Genomic DNA, 14,632 nt, shown 5'->3' on the forward strand with positions numbered 1-14,632 from the left:
AATTGCAAGCAATAATGGACAAGTTAGGATTTTTACCGCCTCCACTTCCTGTTTATCCCGAGAAAATAAAATGCGACCCAAAAGGCATGATGGGGGAAAAAAAACAGTCACAGCGCGAGCCGCGCGCCCGGCGGCGGGAAGACGGAGGACGGGACGCCGAGCGCGTCCGGATCGCGGCGACGCGCCCCCCCCTCCCCGTCTACCGAGTGACTCAGGGCGGCCATCTTGCGGTCCAGGAGCATCTCCTTCAGGTCGCTCCTCCGCCGGATCTCCAGCAGGACCTCCGTCTGCTCGCCGAGGAGCGCGTCTCGCTCCTCCTCCACCTGTGGCCGGCGCGACAGTCCGGAGTGAGCCGCCGCTCAACCCCCCCCCCCCCCTCCGTGCGACCCCCACGGCGTGCGACGTCACCTGCGCAAAGGCGGCAATGAGCAGGTCTCGCTCCAGGATTACGTCCTCAAGCTCCTCCTCCAGCTGCTTGACACGGGCGGCGCCGGCCTGCGGGACACGCCCACAACAAGGCCCTTTAGACGCAGGAGGGGGCGGGTGGTGGGGGGCGGGGGGGGGGGCTCGTACCGCCTGTCGAGAACGTGCCCGGCGGTGGCCGTCCAGCCGCCGGCGGAGGTCCGGAAGGTCGCGCCGGGCCTCCCGCAGGGACGCGGCCAGCCGGGCGTTGCGCTCCCGCGCTTCGTCCAGGCGGGCGTCGGCCCGCCGGCGCCGCGCCCCGGCCGCCGAGGCCTCGCCGCCGAGGCTCCCGCCGTCGCGAGCCAGTTTGCTCTGCGCCGCGCCGAAGAATTCCCGGGCCGCCCCGAAGTTTCGCCGCCGCTCGTCGCTCAGCGATTGCAGGCGGCGGCGCGCGGCGTCCTCCAGCGCCGCGACGGCCGCCCGCGTCTTCTCGCTCTCCGCCCGCCGCATTCGCTCCGCCTTCTCGGCGTACTCGGCCTCCACCTCTGCACGCAAGCGCCGCCGCGTCAAAAAAACTCGTCGCAGCCGAGCTCAGGTCCCAACGCGGGCGCCGTGTACCCGAGATCCTTTTCTGGTACTCGTTGCCGAGCTCCATCAGCTCCACTTGATGCTTCTGCCGAGAACAACGCGCTTGACTTGAATGGAAAGGGGCGTGGCCTGGACGGGGGGGGGGGGGCGACCAATCGTGACGAGCAAGACATCATACGCGTCCAATCGCGGCGGGCTGTTACCAGTTTGAGCTCCCGGATGCACTCGTATCCGCCGAGCTTGTCGCGGCCGGCGTCGGCCCGCGCGTTTTGTCCGAGCCCGCGCAGACGCAGCTCGGCGTCGGCGCGGCGTCGGCGCGCCGGCCAGCTCGCCGCGCCGACGTCCGTCTTCTCGTCCGCAACCGCCGCCCGCCGCTCCGATAGGACAGACTTCAGCTTCCGCGAGTACACCTGGCGAACGAAAGGAAAAAAGACGGGGGGGTCGGCGCTTTCGTGCCGCTTTTTGCTACGACGGCGCGGAAAACCCAACTGAAATCTCCAGGCGGTGGCGTCGCTCGGCGTCGTCCTTCTCCCTGCCGCGCCGGGCCAGTTGCGCGCGGGTCTCCTGCAGGTGACGCTGGCTCACCTCCCACGAGCTGCGGATCTTGTCTCGCTCCAGCTGGAAGAAGCTCCGCTCCTCGCGCTCGCGCTCCAGCTCCTCGCGCAGGCGGATCACGTGCTCCTCCAGCTGGGCGCGCCGAAGACGTTGCAAAGGTCAAGAAAATGGCGTGACGAGGCGAGCGTTTTTTTTGGGCGTTTTGAACGTGCAAAAGGGAATTTCCCCCCCCCCCCTTGAAACCGGAAGGAATCACGAGCTCTCCCGATCAGTCTTTCCATCTTCCGATTGTAAACCCTGCGATTGGACGCGTATGATGTCTCACTCGTTGTGATTGGTCGAACCGTCCAGGTCCCGCCCCTTTCCGCAATTGTCATCACTAGCCTACGTCATGTTCGATTTTTTTTTCCTTCTGAGCTCACACCCCCCCCCCCGCCCCCCTCACACGGTAAACTATGCTCGTCTCGACGAACTTATTTTGGTGTTTCAGTCAAAAGTTAGTAGTGAGCCGCTTGCTCAATGGCTTCATTTCGGCGCTAGCGGCGAGCCGGCTAGCTGCGAACTAGCTAGCGGCGAGCTACCTGCTGCTTGGACATGTCTTCCGTCGTAAGGACGTCCGCCGGTGCCCCGGACGTTTTGCCCTTGGGGGGCTGCTGCTTCTTCTTCTTCCGCCCCCGCGGCGCATTTGCACTTTCGGGTGGCTGAACACACACACACACACCGATATTTTGGGACACGAGCGCTAATCCCAAACTAACTCGTGAGCTCAGCGAGTTGGGCGCTTGCTTAAACAAAACGCGGCCGGCCTCACCATCGCGGAATGTGAAGAAGACGCCCAACGGGCCCGGCGACGACGCAGCAGCAGCAGCAGGCGCAACTCTTGATCGACTTCAACCGTAGCCACCCGGAAAAGGGCGACGGGCTGTCATGGCAACGGCGTCGCCTTCGACTCCATCTTGATTTCAACCGCAAACAAAAACACGTGACAGTGGGTGACGATTGTTTTTTTCCAGTGCTCAAACCATCCGCTCACGCATTTAACTAACACTTTGCTGCGCGTGACAACATTATATTTTAAACTGGCTCTATTTAAAAAACTAAATAAAAGAGTTAATGTTTTAATACAATACAATACATGCTGATTTATATAGCGCTTTCACAACAGCGACAGCTGTAACAAAGCGCTTCACAATACAGTTAACATAAAGTAAAATAATAAACACAACACATAACATAAAACGCGGACAGTCGTGCAGTCCTAACCACTTTTCCGTCACACGCTTTGTTGTTTGAAGCAGTTTGAGATGAAAGAGGAGAGAATCAAAGTATCCTCAACGTCGTCCCGAAATTCTCCAACTCTTTCCCAAGAGTGTAAAGCCACAACAAAAGTCGACATTGCCTGAACCTGCACGTAAAATAAATTCTTTTGCCATGATTTGCCTTGTCCCTTTTTCCCGGCCCCTGAATTCACCCAAATCAAGAAAATAATAGTTTACTGCGATGCACACAGTGATTTCAAAATTTTTTAAATGTGATTATATAAAGAAAGGAAACCAAATTTTCACTTGTTATATTGTCGCGTTTTTAATGTTTAATAAAAGCCTTGCTTCAGGTTTCAGGGATTAAGCTGTAAAAGAAAAACACTCTTCAAAATTGATTGCTCCTCAAATGAAGTCATTCATCATCAAAACTGCTCCCAAAAGAAAATTTTATTTCAGCCTTGTTTTGAGCCATATGCCTCCCTTGTTTCTTTCTGACTTTCGGGTTGAGTGAACGCTGGCGCGTTTTGGCTGCCGCTGCTCAACCCGTATTGTTTTGTGTTTTTTGTTATTGTAAAGTGTCCTTGGGTGTCTTGAAAGGCGCTTATAAATAAAATCTATTATTATTATTGTTATTATTAAATCATCTTCACAAACATTCAGCGGTAGTGACAGCAAGTAGCCGGCAGGGGGCGTAATTTAATCGTTCCATTCAACTACGGTCCACGTTTGTCACACCACCGACACATGCAAATGTGTACATTCGACCAAAACACCGTCGATGTTTTTATAGCGTTTTTAAAACAATGCCATTGAAGTATTTCAAAATCGACGCTTCCCCTTGCAGGGCGGCGACTTTAAGCGTAAATAAAAGAGCAGGTTTGCCGTACGTCCGCCATCAAACCGGAAGAGGCTAAACAGGAAGTGACTTCGGCGAATCAGGCGTCATCAATGACGCCATCTTAAAATACTTTTACGAACGCATCAAACCCGGAAATACATTTTAAAGAGTATTTTAACTGCCACGCCGCAGAAAAAAAACCCCGTTCAAAAGAGCTACGTAGAAAAAAGAAAACATCAACTATTGCCTTCGGGGCAACACAGACGCATTTGATACCCAAACGGTTAGAAGTCGTCCGGAAACGTCAGCTATTCATATTGATTTTGAGAGAAGGGAAGCAACAAGTTTAATAAGAGGCAGAATTTAATGTTCACATTTAGTACAGATGTCCCATGTTTGTGTTGAATCCACATGTCACACTTTGCTGTTCATGTCACGCAAATATGCCGTCTTGAACGATGAAGGAGGGGACGTTTCAAAAAGTTCACTTGTCATCACCATTTTGGTCGATTTTGGACAAATCTCCAAAGGAGACGGTGGCTGAGCCTCGTTTGGCTGCTTTTGCCTGCGGACAAAAAAAAAAAAAAAACGTTCACGTTTAACGACTCCGATGATGACAAAAGCGTCGGAGGCGGCTTTCTCGAGTGCCGGGATGGGGTGGGGGGCGTTTCACCTGAGAGCGGTGAGGCTTCCAGCCAATCATGTAGAGGATATCAAAGGTGGCCGGGACCGAGCCGTCCTCGTTCCCGTACATTTCTGTCACAAACGCACACACGGTTAGTCGCTCGAGGAAAGCTTTCGTTGACGCGACACTGTATCTACCGTCCCGCGTGACAAACATATGTTTGGGGGGGGGGGGGGCGCGACGCACCTTTGTAGACAGCCGCCGCCGCCAAAATGGTGTCTCGATGCAGCACGGAGCGGCGGTTCCAAGCGCAGTTGCTCTCGCCCATACCTGGACGACAACAAACGCAGCCGCTGAGGTGCTTTCCACGGAGGTCACACCGAGGTCAACGCTCGCTTACCTCGCAAGTCCGTCATCACCTCCATGATGCCCGGATAATGTACCTGCACCTCGTCCGTGTCCTGAAAACCACCCGCGTGTGCGCGAGTGAATCTTTTCATTTCGGGGGGGCTTTGTAGTTTAATCGATCAAATAATTTGCAAGGTGCAACGACGCCTGACCACGGTGAGCATGTTGAAGCCGGCCCCCCCCAGCAGGTTGCCCAGGTCGGCCACGGCGGTGTAGGGCGAGACGCGCGGCGAGAATCCTCCCTCCCGCTCCGTCTCGGCCAGCTGCAGCGAGCAGCGCAGCTGGTACAAGGTCTCGCCGCCGGCCATGGCGCCGATGAACACGCCGTCGGGCTTCAGGACGGCCTGGATCTGAAGCAAGACGCCCCCCCCGAAGAGACAACTTTGTCCATCGCGCTCGAGTGCGGTTTCCCCCAGCCGGCGGCGCTGCGCTCACCTGTCGGAGCGCGCCGGGCAGGTCGTTGACCCAGTGCAGACTGCGAGGGCGACACAAGGGGGGGCAAAGGTCAGCGGCGCCGGCCGGCCAGCCGGCCGGCCGGTCGCGAACGCGCCGCCGCTCGTCACCTCATGCTGCTGAGCACCAGGTCGAAAGAGTTCTCGCGGAAAGGGAGGAACTCCTCGTCGGCCGCCAGGGCGTGCCACCGCATCTCGCCGCCGACGTTCCGCCTCTGGAGGACACGGGACGGGAAGCGACAATGTTGACAAACGAGGCGTCGGCGGGGCCGCGACGTACCAGGGTGGCCTCGGAGATGTCCGTCACAAACAAACGCTCCACCGCGTCCTAAACGGAAGCAAAAGGTTGCTTTTGCAAGAGTGACTTTTTTTTTGCCCGCTTTCGTTGGCGCTCTACCTTGCTTAAATGTTGAGCAACGTGACCTCGTCCGGCACCGATCTCCAACGCCAGTGGGAAGGTCCTGCGAAGGGGGACGAGGTCAAAGGCCAAGCGCATTTAGTACCGGGCGCAAGGGCGCCACCCCCCCTCCCCCCGACAGACACGAGAGGTCAGGAGGTCACCTGGCCACGTCGTACACGCGATCCGCCACTCGACTGCCAACCTGCACGCACGTCACACGCGGCAAATCGGGTCAGGAATACGTTCAGTTAGAGCAGTTTTTTTTTTAATGCTTTTAACCCTTTGAATCAGAATGCGGCGGCGCCGCGTGTCGTCAGTACAGTATTTCCAAAAACGATGATAGTTATTTGTTGAAAACGTTTGTTTGTTTGTTTGTAATTGGGCCTGAAAACAGGTTTTGGTCTTTGATTTTATTGTATATATAGTTAAGTGTCGTATAACAACTGTAAATAAAATAAAGTTCACTACTTCACGGATTTCACTTATCACTGGTTCTTTTAGGAACGTAACCCCCGCGATAAACGAGGGATTCCTGTATCTCGTTAACCCCGAGGGAGAATTTGAGCTGTTTCACGAGCTTTTGGTCAACGAAGACTTTCATTGTCATGTTGGATATTTTGAGCTGCTCCTCGCTGTCAAAAGCCCAACAATGACGAGCAATTCGTGGACTTGCAACGCCCGCGCTCACCTCGTCCCGTAGGTAGTCGTACTTCCGGGTGTCGCGGCCCGAGCCCGCCCACTCCTTCTGCTTCTTCTTCGTGCTTCGGTCGAACACTGAACGCGACGACCCACGGCGGCTTTCGGCCACCCGCCAGCGCGAGGCCGAGGCCCGCAGGAGTCTCCCGTACGTCGCGCCGCCGATCATCGCCACCTTTCCGGGCAGCGCGCTTCACTGCTTCCGGGTCGGGATGACCTCCACCAATGGCGCAACTATGACGATGCGAAACGTCACACCGCTTAGCGAGCCGGTTCGCCGCCGTGCTGCGTGGCGCCCATGTTGGAAGGGGCGTGTTTCCCATCCCAGGCGATGCGTGGACATTGAAATGAAATCGGATTGATAAGAGTCGAGTTTTTTTTTAGGCGCAGGAATCGTTATCCCAAACAAAGTGTACGAAACGTAGAAAGTTTAAAATGTACAAATGGTATACAACCCTCCTAAATTCACAAAACACTCCGGGAAGGTTAAACGGGGTATATGAAAACAAAAACAAAGATCACATAAAAATGATATCGACACCACAAAAAAGTGGAGTTAACATCGACGTCTTTCTTCGGTGTCAACAAATTTCAATTGTTTGAGGATCATTTTACGATAAGTGTTCATTCGTTTTGTTCGTCGTAAACAATTCTCGGATGTCGCCAACTTGACAGGTTGTGCTCATTCGCGATGACGTCACGTACGCGCCTGGACAGACGCGTTCCAACATGGCCGCCGGCTTGCGATCGACGACGCGCGAGAGGAAGGTAAAAGTTCAAAAAGCTGCCCTGCGACTTTGTCACAGAAAAAAAAAAAGGACGTCGTCGTCGGCGACGATATCGTCACGCGTGGCTTGCCTTCGTCGGTTAACGATTTTGGGGACTTTTGACAGGCGTCATTTGACATCGCCCGGTGACGAAGCCGAGGCATTTCCGGTATCAGGGTCTACCCAAAATAAAAGTGAGTTGACGTGCCGTGGAAATCTTGCGATGAATCAATTAATTGACCCCCCCCCCCAAAAAAAAAACAAAACAAAACCAATCAACAGAATAATATTAAATATTTTTTAGTTGTGGCCCTTCCGTCCACAGTGACTCTTGATGTACTTGTAAATCAACGTCAAACAGTTTGACAAAGCGAAGAATGAAATTGAAACCGAAGAATCAAATGAATATTGAATGGCCAAGTTCCTTCCACGTCTTTCTTTTGAGAAAAGAAAAAAAAATCTCAGCCAGTTCTATTTTCTGGGGCCCAACAACTGGATTAATTTTTTTATTTTGCCAGAAATGGAAAATTGACAGCACCGAGGCCCGAGCCGGCGGCGCCGGCCAGCAGCTGACGGACAACAATCTGGTACAATTCGCACAACCGCTGTCAACATCGCACCTCCAAGCGAACAATTGGCCCGCGTGCGCGTGTGTGAATGTGTGTGTGTGTGCATGCGCACGTGCAGGCGGTTCCTTTCCGGGGCGACATTGGCGGCGGAATGCATCCTGGGAGGAAGCTGGTTGTCGTGGCCATCGTGGACTCGCACCCTGACAAGTAAAAACGGGTGCCTTGAGCCTTCTTTGCTGTCCTCGGGGGGGGGGGGGGGGGCAGCCTGGCTTGAGCCCCCTCCCCCCCCCGTCTTACTCGCACCCCCAAAGCCCGCTTTGATAGCGTCTCCCCGCCCTTTGCCTTTGCGCCAGGTTCTACGTGGCGCTGACGTGCGGGCGCGGCACGCGGGGCCGGCCGCCGCCCGACGTGGCGCTCGAGACGTGCGTGCGCTTCGGGGGCCGGCGCCAAGTGCTGCGTCGGGCCTGCGTGGCCGGCGTCTGGGGGCGGGCCGACAGCGACGTGCCCTTCTTTCCCTTCATCGCGGGGCAGCCCTTTAAGGTAGGGTCTTTTTTCTCGATGGGGGGGCTGGTGCTGAGGGCCTTCCTTTTGGACCAGTGCGATGCTTTGAGACGGGTAGACAAAAGCGCGCGTTGCTCGCTCGCTTGTGTCCAGATGGAAGTGGAGTGCGAGTCGGGCGGCTTCCGGGTCTTCGTGGACGCGCAGAAGCTTTTTGACTTCCGGCACCGGTTGGCGCCGCTGCACTCGGTGGACACGCTGTGGATCAAAGGCAGCGTCACCATCACCAAGCTGGGCTAAACGGCGGGCCCCCCCCCCCCCCCCCCCCCGGCTGAGCCCGGACCATCGCCACGGCGACGGCCCCTCCGCTCGGGTCGCCGCCTTGACCTTACGCTGACCTCGGGTGCCCATGCTAGGTGGCTACGTGTTAGCATGGTTTCGAGCTCATTCTGGCTGACGGTGACATCTTCCCCCACGAAAATGGAGAATTCCATGAGCCCATTCCAGCCATTCCGCCCCCCCACACCAAAAAAACAAACAAAAAACAGGCAGCAACAAATTTTGCCATCTTGAGCTCTTCGCTAGCTAACGTAGCTCTGAGAACCGATTCGTCGGAAAATGACGGAAGGAATAAAATAACGTGTCCTTTAACGGGAATGACAACAGGGATGTAACATTGTTTGACAATACTTGGTCTTTTTAGTTTTGTTTTTTAATGACCCAACATTCAGCCGATTTTCAGACGTCCGTCAACACCGCGTGGCATTATGGGAAAATGCTCCGTTGAGAGCATTTTCGCCCACAAGTACGTTCGAACGTATTTACGAGCACATCCGAACAACACACTTGCGTGCGTATTTACCAGTACTCTGTCACAACAGCAGACAAAAGTGGGAACACAAAAAAAAAAAAAAAAAAAAAACTCTCTTTAATTAAAGTCGAGAGGTTTTGAGTGGTGACATTTGATTTGTGGATCTGGAATTTTGCCGAAATTATTCTTAAATGAATAATATATATATATATATATATATATATATAGCACATGACACCAAAACATGTTTTAAAATGTAATCACAAAGAAAAGAAGAGGATAAATAAATACCAGGGCTCCAAAATAAAACTCGAGAAAGCATTCCGATGGGAAGAGAATTTCACAGCTTTGCTGTTTTTACAGCCACATAGCGAAGGAAAATAGACATCCGCCTCTTTGAATCTTTGAAAAGTGCACTTTTGCGAAAGAAAACACCGTCAAGCTTTTTTTTTGCCGACTCGGCGCTTGTTTTTCCGGCCTTTTCGGAGGAGAGCGGCCGCTTGCGCGCGGTGCATGCCGGGAAGGCGCGAGGCGGGCAGGCCGGCTCACCATCCGCCCGCCCGCCGCAGCCGCCGCCGTCGTCGTCATAGGCGACCTGGTTCCTCTCTCCCACTCCAGCCGAGCTCCAGCGGCCGGCTCGCACGCACTTTGACTCCGGGCTCCGCCAGTGAGTTGCAGCACCCCCCCCCCCCCCCGGCCCCGCGGCGGAGGAGGACTCCGTCCGCCGCGTCATGGAAGCTCTCGCGGGGCGCGTCAAGGTGGGTCGAACCGCTTTTTGCTTGTCCTCTCGAACAGAAGCGGCGGCGGCGGCGGCCACCTGCCGTCAGCGCTAGCTCAAGTTGTGGCTCGACTCGGGCTAGCCGCGCGGCTAGCTTAAGTGGTGGCTTGACTCGCGGCTAGCCGCGCCCGATGCTAACCCAGCCGCCCGCTTGCCATTCGACGAGCCTCGCGTGGGGGGCTCGCTTTTTTTTTTCTCAGCGGGGCAGGAAAGCGCATCGCTTCCCGCCGGCGAGCCGAAAGGGAAACGCGCAAACGACGAGCTCGCCCGCGTCGTCAGCCGCGAGGTCCGCGCTCACGCTCGCCGCCGAACCTTCCGGCCCATCTGAACGGACTAGTGTGAGCTTCCGTTTGAACAATCCCGGCGTGATCGCTCGGTGGCGAGACGCGGACGCGGAGGCGAGCCCGTCGACAGCCACGGTTAGCCTCCCCTTCCCCTTCCCTTCCCTCGGCGCCAAAAGTGGGCAAACTTTGGTGCGCTTGGCCGGGCCTCGAGTGGGCTCGTCAAGCCGCCGAAATGCCTCGTCGACTGCGTTGGCTCGAGCTGTCAAGTCGCCGTCCAGGTTGGTCCCGAATGGAGGGGGAGGGGGGGGGGGACGTCAAAGTCTAAAGTCCTCAATTCCTGTTTTGTTTTTGTTTTGGGGGGGTGGGTGCGGGGGACCACTTGTTCTGTTGTCAGTTCAAAACTTTAAGTAAAAGCAACCCCCCCCCCCCAAAAAAAAAACATCCTCCAGATGAGACGCGGCTGCCGGCGGGCAAACCGAAAGCCGAACGGAAGGAGGTTCACGAGTGGCTGAAGGTGTGGTTGCTTGACTGACTGTTGCCATGGCGACACTGACACTTTTTTGCCCCTCCCCTTCCGCTCGCGCGGCAGGTGTAGCAGGACGGACGAGTCGCCATGGAGCCTGACGTCATGCGGCTGTACTCGTCGTCCCTGCCGCCCATGGAGGACGCCGAGGAGGAAGAGGAGGAGGAGGACCAAGACGACTTTGGCGATTTCGGCGCTTTCTCTTCAGAGCCGGACGCGCCTGGACACGCCTCCTTCGCCACCTCGCCGCCGGAGCTCCTCAACGGCCCGCCGACCGCCGAGGAGGCGCGTCGTCGCGAGGCCAAGGCCAACGGCGCGGCCCCCGCCGGCCACCCGCCGCTCGTCCGACGCCGCGACCGGTCCGACGCCGGGAGACCCGTCCCCGGCGCCGCGGGCGACGGCGTCATCGCAAACGGATTCGCCGCTTCGGACGTCGGGCCCGCTCGGCGCTCTTTCCTCGGCGACCGCGCCGCGGGAGACGCGGACGGCGGTCCGGAGGCCGAGTTTGCCGATTTTGCCGCTTTCTCGGACACGGGGCGGCGCGGAGACGCCGCCGGGAGGACCGCGTGCGAGCGCGAGGCCCCGCCTCTTCCTGCGACTTCCGACCGCGCGTCCGGCGTTCAGACAAATGGCGCCTCGGAGACGGACGCGGAAACGGAGACCCGGTTAGGCCGTCCGCTGTCCACGGAGGCGCCGGAGGACGCGAGCGCGACCGGCTCGGCGCCGTCGCCGCCCCCCCTCCGGGAGGAGAACGCCACGCCCGCCGACCACGGCCAGCCGGACGTGGAATTTGGGGACTTTGGCGACTCGGACGGGCCCCGCCCTGACGCCGACGCCAGATGGAGCGCCTTCGGGGAGGAGTCGGAGGGCGAGTCGTGGGCGGCCTTCCGCTCGGAGGCCGCCGCCCCCGCGGTGAGTGGCGGCCATTTTTTTTCCCCGCAAAGTGTCGGTCCTCGCAATCGTCATTTTGCGCGGCGTCCACAGGAGGCGCTGTTGAGTCGAGTGGAGAAGTTGTTGGAGGCCAGCTTCCCCCGGGCCGACGGGCCCCCGCCCGCCGCGGAGGGGCGGGTGGCGTCGCTCAAGACGCTGGTGGAGGCGCGCCAGGACGACGCCGGCAGGTGCGCTCCTGAGAAGACGCGGGGGGGGGGGGGGGCTCGCGCATCCGCGGGAGCCCGCCTGACGCGTGTCGGCCCCTCGTCCTTTTTTTTGTGCAGCGCGCTCGGCGGCGGCGGCGCGTGGCGGCGGCTGCGAGACGTCCACGAGGCGGTGGGCCTCGGGCATCAGTGGGGGGGCTCCTACTGCAACAAAACGCTGCTCGGCTGCCTCGGCATCGACACGCGCAACATCGTGAGACTGCCGCGCCGCGCGTTCCAAAGTCGTTTTGGTGCAAAACATCGAAAATGGGATCAAATTGGATTTTTTTTTGGGGGGGGGGGGTTGACTTGATCTCGAGTTGTCTTTGAAACTTTTCTGCTTTCAGCTGTTCACGGGACAGAAGAAGCAGCCGCTCATCGTACCCGTCTACGCCGCCAGCTTGGTGAGTCGGGTGTGTGTGGGGGGGGGGGGGGGGACGACTCAGAATGTATTTACGTCCCAAACGTCGTCATCGTCGGCTCACGCGTCGTGTCCGCAGGGCATGTTGGAGCCCACCAAAGAGCCGGCGAAGCCCGTCTCGGCGGCGGAGATGATCGCTTCCATCGCGCAAGCGCCAGCGGCGGCTCCGGACGGCGCCTCCTGCCTCTCGGATGTCGTCGTCCAGGTGGGAGGCGGTGTGGGGCTCCGGAGGCGGGGCTCCGGAGGCGGGGCTGATGCATGCTTGTGGTTCCTCCCCGCAGGAGCCGCTCCCGCCCGTCCGGTTCGACTGGAGCAGCAGTGGCCTTACCAACCCTTTGGACGGTAGGGAGGGGGGGGTGGGGCAAGACCATCTCCAGGGTCTATTTTTTATTTTTTAAATTAATCATTTTTGTGAATGGTCGAAATCCGTTGAGAATTTTTTTTGGGGGGGGGGGGGGGGTCAGGTACCCTTACGGTGGAGTTTTCACGAGCTCTCCCCGATCAGTCTTTCCCATCTTCCGATTGTAAACAGCCCTTTGCGATTGGACGCGTATGATGTCTCACTCGTCGCGATTGGTCAGGTCCGTCCAGGCCACGCCCACTTTCTGCTTTTTCTTCATCACTCGCCATTGGCATCCCTGCACTCGTGCTCACGAGGGGATTTCTTGCCCAGCTCTAACGAGGCCTTTTTCTTCCTTCCTTCCTTTCTTTCCATCGCCCCCCCACTCATTTCCTCCTTCTTCCGCGCTTGGCCGCCCGCAGCCAGCGGCGGCTCCTTCCTGCTAAACCTGGACTTCTTTGGTCCCGTGGACGACTCGGGCTCGTCCTGCTCGCCCGCCATCCCAGGTCAGCCGCTCTCTCGGCTCCGCCCTCTCTCGCTTTTTTTTTTTTTTCCTCCGCTCGCTCTCCCCCCGCCCCCTCGAGCCGCCGCGTCGCATCACGGCCTAGCCCCCCCCCGCAAACTTTTTTTTTTTTCCCCTCCGTCCCTCCGGCAGGCGTGGACCCCGAGTTGGTGGAGCTGACGACGGCCAAGATGGAGCCAGGCGGCGGCGCCGGCGGCCGCGTGGTGGATGCCTTCGCCCGCCTCATGTCCACCATGGACAAGACCAGCACCTCCACCCGGTAAGCCTCGGCCGGCCACCTGTGCCCGTTTGCGCTCGACCGCTCGGAACCGTTTTTTCCACCGTTAAAATATGAAATGACCCCGCCCCCTAAAAAAAATAAATTAATAAAATAAAAATCGATTCAAATTTTTCTGTCAGGAGTACATTGATGCCAGTGGATTTTTGTGAATCAAATTAGAACTCAAATGAATTTCACTCTTTTTTTTTAACAATAAAAGTCAAAAAAAATATATATATATATTTATATTATTTCTAATTATTTTATATTTATTTTAAATATAATTATATTTATATTATATATATTATTTTTAATTATTTTATTTTAATTATTATTTTAAATATAATTTTATATATATATATTATTAATATAAAAAATAAGAGTAGAATTCACATCCTTTTGAAAATGGATTTTTTTTTAATCGAATAAAATTGGACTTTAATGTTTTTAAATGGGGGGGCAGTTGAAATTAGGAGTGGAAATCAAATATTTGAAAAATGCATTTAAAATCAGAAATGGGCTTTTTGTGGGACAACAAAAAAGAATTGAATTTTTGTGAGGAAAATGGAAGTCGGGTGTTTGTGTCGGGTTTTCTTTCTTGTAGGGAGTGGGGGGGGGGGATGAATTGTCTCTCCTTTTAGTATGCATGCCTGTCCAGTATTTTATTAAGCAGCCTTACTTTCATGTAATGCAGGATTTCTTTTTGTGATGGCGATCTTCAGTGTTGACTTTTTTGGGTTTTGTAAACCCCCCCCCCCCCCCACCAGGAGGATGCGAAAGGAAGAAAGACTGAGCTCGGAGGCGGCCGAGGTGATCTGCGGCCTTCCCGACCTGTCCTTCATGACGGCCAAGGTTCTGATGTTCCCCGCCACGCTCGTGCCGCTCGCCTCTCAGGCCACGCCCGACTGAAGCGCGCCGCACTCGCCCGCATCCGCGCCCACACCCCCTATTTCTTGTTTCCTGTCACCCCGTCTTTCTATTTTTCCCCGCTTTTTGATTGAAAACATTTATCACGGCGGAGGTGGGGAGCGGTGGCTTTTTCGACGCCACCTTAGCTTGCGCGGTGGTGGTGTGTACGTATATAATCGAGGAAGGAACGCAAACGGTGATTATCGATATCCAACCAATCAATCGATGGACTTTGGCCACTCTGCCCGCTGCTGACATCGCTCTGAATGTCTCCAGAGGTCGGTTGGCACGTGATGCTGAGGTCGCTTGCTCAATGTGTCAATGAAGGGACCAATTTGTGTGTGAGAGAAGGAAATGTGCGCAGTCGAGATGAAATGGATGTAAAATAAATAAAAATACCCCAAAAAGTTGACGTCCACAACGATTTTTGTTTTGAAGATGTCGGCGTCTGTCAAGTACAGCGTTGAACGATCGTTGCGGCGCTTTAGGCTTGACCTCGGGGTGCTGTGCGGTGATCTCTCGCTATTTTGTTCGGTTCGTTTATCGCGGGTTTTTTCAAACATATTCATTGGGGGGGGAAAATTTTTTTTT

General features: G+C 56.0%; 4 protein-coding genes across 9 annotated transcripts; 2 read left to right on the forward strand and 2 right to left on the reverse strand.

The window, feature by feature from the left end:
* Positions 1 to 23: 23 nt before the first annotated feature.
* LOC147199625 (dynein regulatory complex subunit 4-like) lies at positions 24 to 2,548 on the reverse strand. 2 transcript variants are annotated; one of them, XM_086120063.1, is made up of 8 exons: positions 2,357 to 2,540; positions 2,127 to 2,246; positions 1,480 to 1,677; positions 1,194 to 1,400; positions 1,021 to 1,075; positions 574 to 947; positions 409 to 495; positions 24 to 323 (listed from the first exon to the last, which is right to left on the reverse strand). In XM_086120063.1, exons 1-8 carry the CDS (start codon positions 2,357 to 2,359, stop codon positions 108 to 110), a joined length of 1,260 nt encoding a protein of 419 aa, XP_085976189.1. In that variant the 5' UTR covers positions 2,360 to 2,540; the 3' UTR covers positions 24 to 107. The 2 variants fall into 2 exon arrangements, with proteins under 2 accessions (XP_085976189.1, XP_085976190.1); XM_086120064.1 differs by lacking the exon at positions 2,127 to 2,246 and having other exon boundaries at positions 2,357 to 2,548.
* Positions 2,549 to 3,990: 1,442 nt separating this feature from the next.
* Positions 3,991 to 6,706, reverse strand: ndufaf5 (NADH:ubiquinone oxidoreductase complex assembly factor 5). 3 transcript variants are annotated; one of them, XM_086120067.1, is made up of 11 exons: positions 6,219 to 6,509; positions 5,692 to 5,732; positions 5,528 to 5,591; positions 5,411 to 5,458; positions 5,242 to 5,345; positions 5,114 to 5,153; positions 4,831 to 5,028; positions 4,671 to 4,731; positions 4,517 to 4,600; positions 4,319 to 4,401; positions 3,991 to 4,210 (listed from the first exon to the last, which is right to left on the reverse strand). In XM_086120067.1, exons 1-11 carry the CDS (start codon positions 6,393 to 6,395, stop codon positions 4,130 to 4,132), a joined length of 981 nt encoding a protein of 326 aa, XP_085976193.1. In that variant the 5' UTR covers positions 6,396 to 6,509; the 3' UTR covers positions 3,991 to 4,129. The 3 variants fall into 3 exon arrangements, with proteins under 3 accessions (XP_085976193.1, XP_085976192.1, XP_085976194.1); XM_086120066.1 differs by having other exon boundaries at positions 5,242 to 5,458; positions 6,219 to 6,706; XM_086120068.1 differs by lacking the exon at positions 5,411 to 5,458 and having other exon boundaries at positions 6,219 to 6,513.
* Positions 6,707 to 6,853: 147 nt separating this feature from the next.
* LOC147199627 (galectin-related protein-like) lies at positions 6,854 to 8,723 on the forward strand. Its single transcript, XM_086120090.1, has 5 exons — positions 6,854 to 6,994; positions 7,512 to 7,580; positions 7,681 to 7,769; positions 7,916 to 8,102; positions 8,217 to 8,723. The coding sequence occupies exons 1-5, from the start codon at positions 6,956 to 6,958 to the stop codon at positions 8,358 to 8,360; spliced, it is 528 nt and encodes a 175-aa protein (XP_085976216.1). The 5' UTR covers positions 6,854 to 6,955; the 3' UTR covers positions 8,361 to 8,723.
* Positions 8,724 to 8,884: 161 nt separating this feature from the next.
* On the forward strand, positions 8,885 to 14,451 carry aftpha (aftiphilin a). Of its 3 annotated transcripts, none has more exons than XM_086120056.1 (10): positions 8,885 to 9,629; positions 10,523 to 11,368; positions 11,441 to 11,574; positions 11,671 to 11,803; positions 11,937 to 11,993; positions 12,090 to 12,215; positions 12,292 to 12,352; positions 12,773 to 12,856; positions 13,006 to 13,132; positions 13,900 to 14,451. In XM_086120056.1, the coding sequence occupies exons 2-10, from the start codon at positions 10,547 to 10,549 to the stop codon at positions 14,039 to 14,041; spliced, it is 1,686 nt and encodes a 561-aa protein (XP_085976182.1). In that variant the 5' UTR covers positions 8,885 to 9,629; positions 10,523 to 10,546; the 3' UTR covers positions 14,042 to 14,451. The 3 variants fall into 3 exon arrangements, with proteins under 3 accessions (XP_085976182.1, XP_085976184.1, XP_085976183.1); XM_086120057.1 differs by lacking the exon at positions 8,885 to 9,629 and adding an exon at positions 10,012 to 10,211; XM_086120058.1 differs by lacking the exon at positions 12,773 to 12,856.
* The last annotated feature ends 181 nt before the right edge of the window (positions 14,452 to 14,632 follow it).

Source organism: Hippocampus guttulatus, chromosome 9, assembly GCF_054856545.1.
Source record: "Hippocampus guttulatus isolate MCC_2025c chromosome 9, RoL_Hgut_1.0, whole genome shotgun sequence".
In the NCBI taxonomy this organism is placed as follows: domain Eukaryota; kingdom Metazoa; phylum Chordata; class Actinopteri; order Syngnathiformes; family Syngnathidae; genus Hippocampus; species Hippocampus guttulatus.

Bases quoted from the DNA above. Each gene is read 5' to 3' on its own strand.
- LOC147199625 (XM_086120063.1), bottom strand. The intron at 1,401-1,479 runs GTTGGGTTTTCC...TTCGTTCGCCAG, and splicing joins GCCACCGCCTGGAGATTTCA to GTGTACTCGCGGAAGCTGAA. The intron at 948-1,020 runs GTACACGGCGCC...GCTTGCGTGCAG, and splicing joins GTACCAGAAAAGGATCTCGG to AGGTGGAGGCCGAGTACGCC.
- LOC147199627 (XM_086120090.1), top strand. From the start codon at position 6,956: ATGGCCGCCGGCTTGCGATCGACGACGCGCGAGAGGAAG. The intron at 7,581-7,680 runs GTACAATTCGCA...GCGCACGTGCAG, and splicing joins AGCTGACGGACAACAATCTG to GCGGTTCCTTTCCGGGGCGA. The intron at 7,770-7,915 runs GTAAAAACGGGT...CCTTTGCGCCAG, and splicing joins GTGGACTCGCACCCTGACAA to GTTCTACGTGGCGCTGACGT.
- aftpha (XM_086120056.1), top strand. From the start codon at position 10,547: ATGGAGCCTGACGTCATGCGGCTGTACTCGTCGTCCCTGCCGCCCATG. The intron at 12,353-12,772 runs GTAGGGAGGGGG...GGCCGCCCGCAG, and splicing joins CCTTACCAACCCTTTGGACG to CCAGCGGCGGCTCCTTCCTG. The intron at 13,133-13,899 runs GTAAGCCTCGGC...CCCCCCCACCAG, and splicing joins AAGACCAGCACCTCCACCCG to GAGGATGCGAAAGGAAGAAA.
- ndufaf5 (XM_086120066.1), bottom strand. From the start codon at position 6,549: ATGGGAAACACGCCCCTTCCAACATGGGCGCCACGCAGCACGGCGGCG. The intron at 5,733-6,218 runs GTGAGCGCGGGC...ACGTGCGTGCAG, and splicing joins ACGACTACCTACGGGACGAG to GTTGGCAGTCGAGTGGCGGA. The intron at 4,402-4,516 runs GTGCGTCGCGCC...CGTTTGTGACAG, and splicing joins GGCGGCGGCTGTCTACAAAG to AAATGTACGGGAACGAGGAC.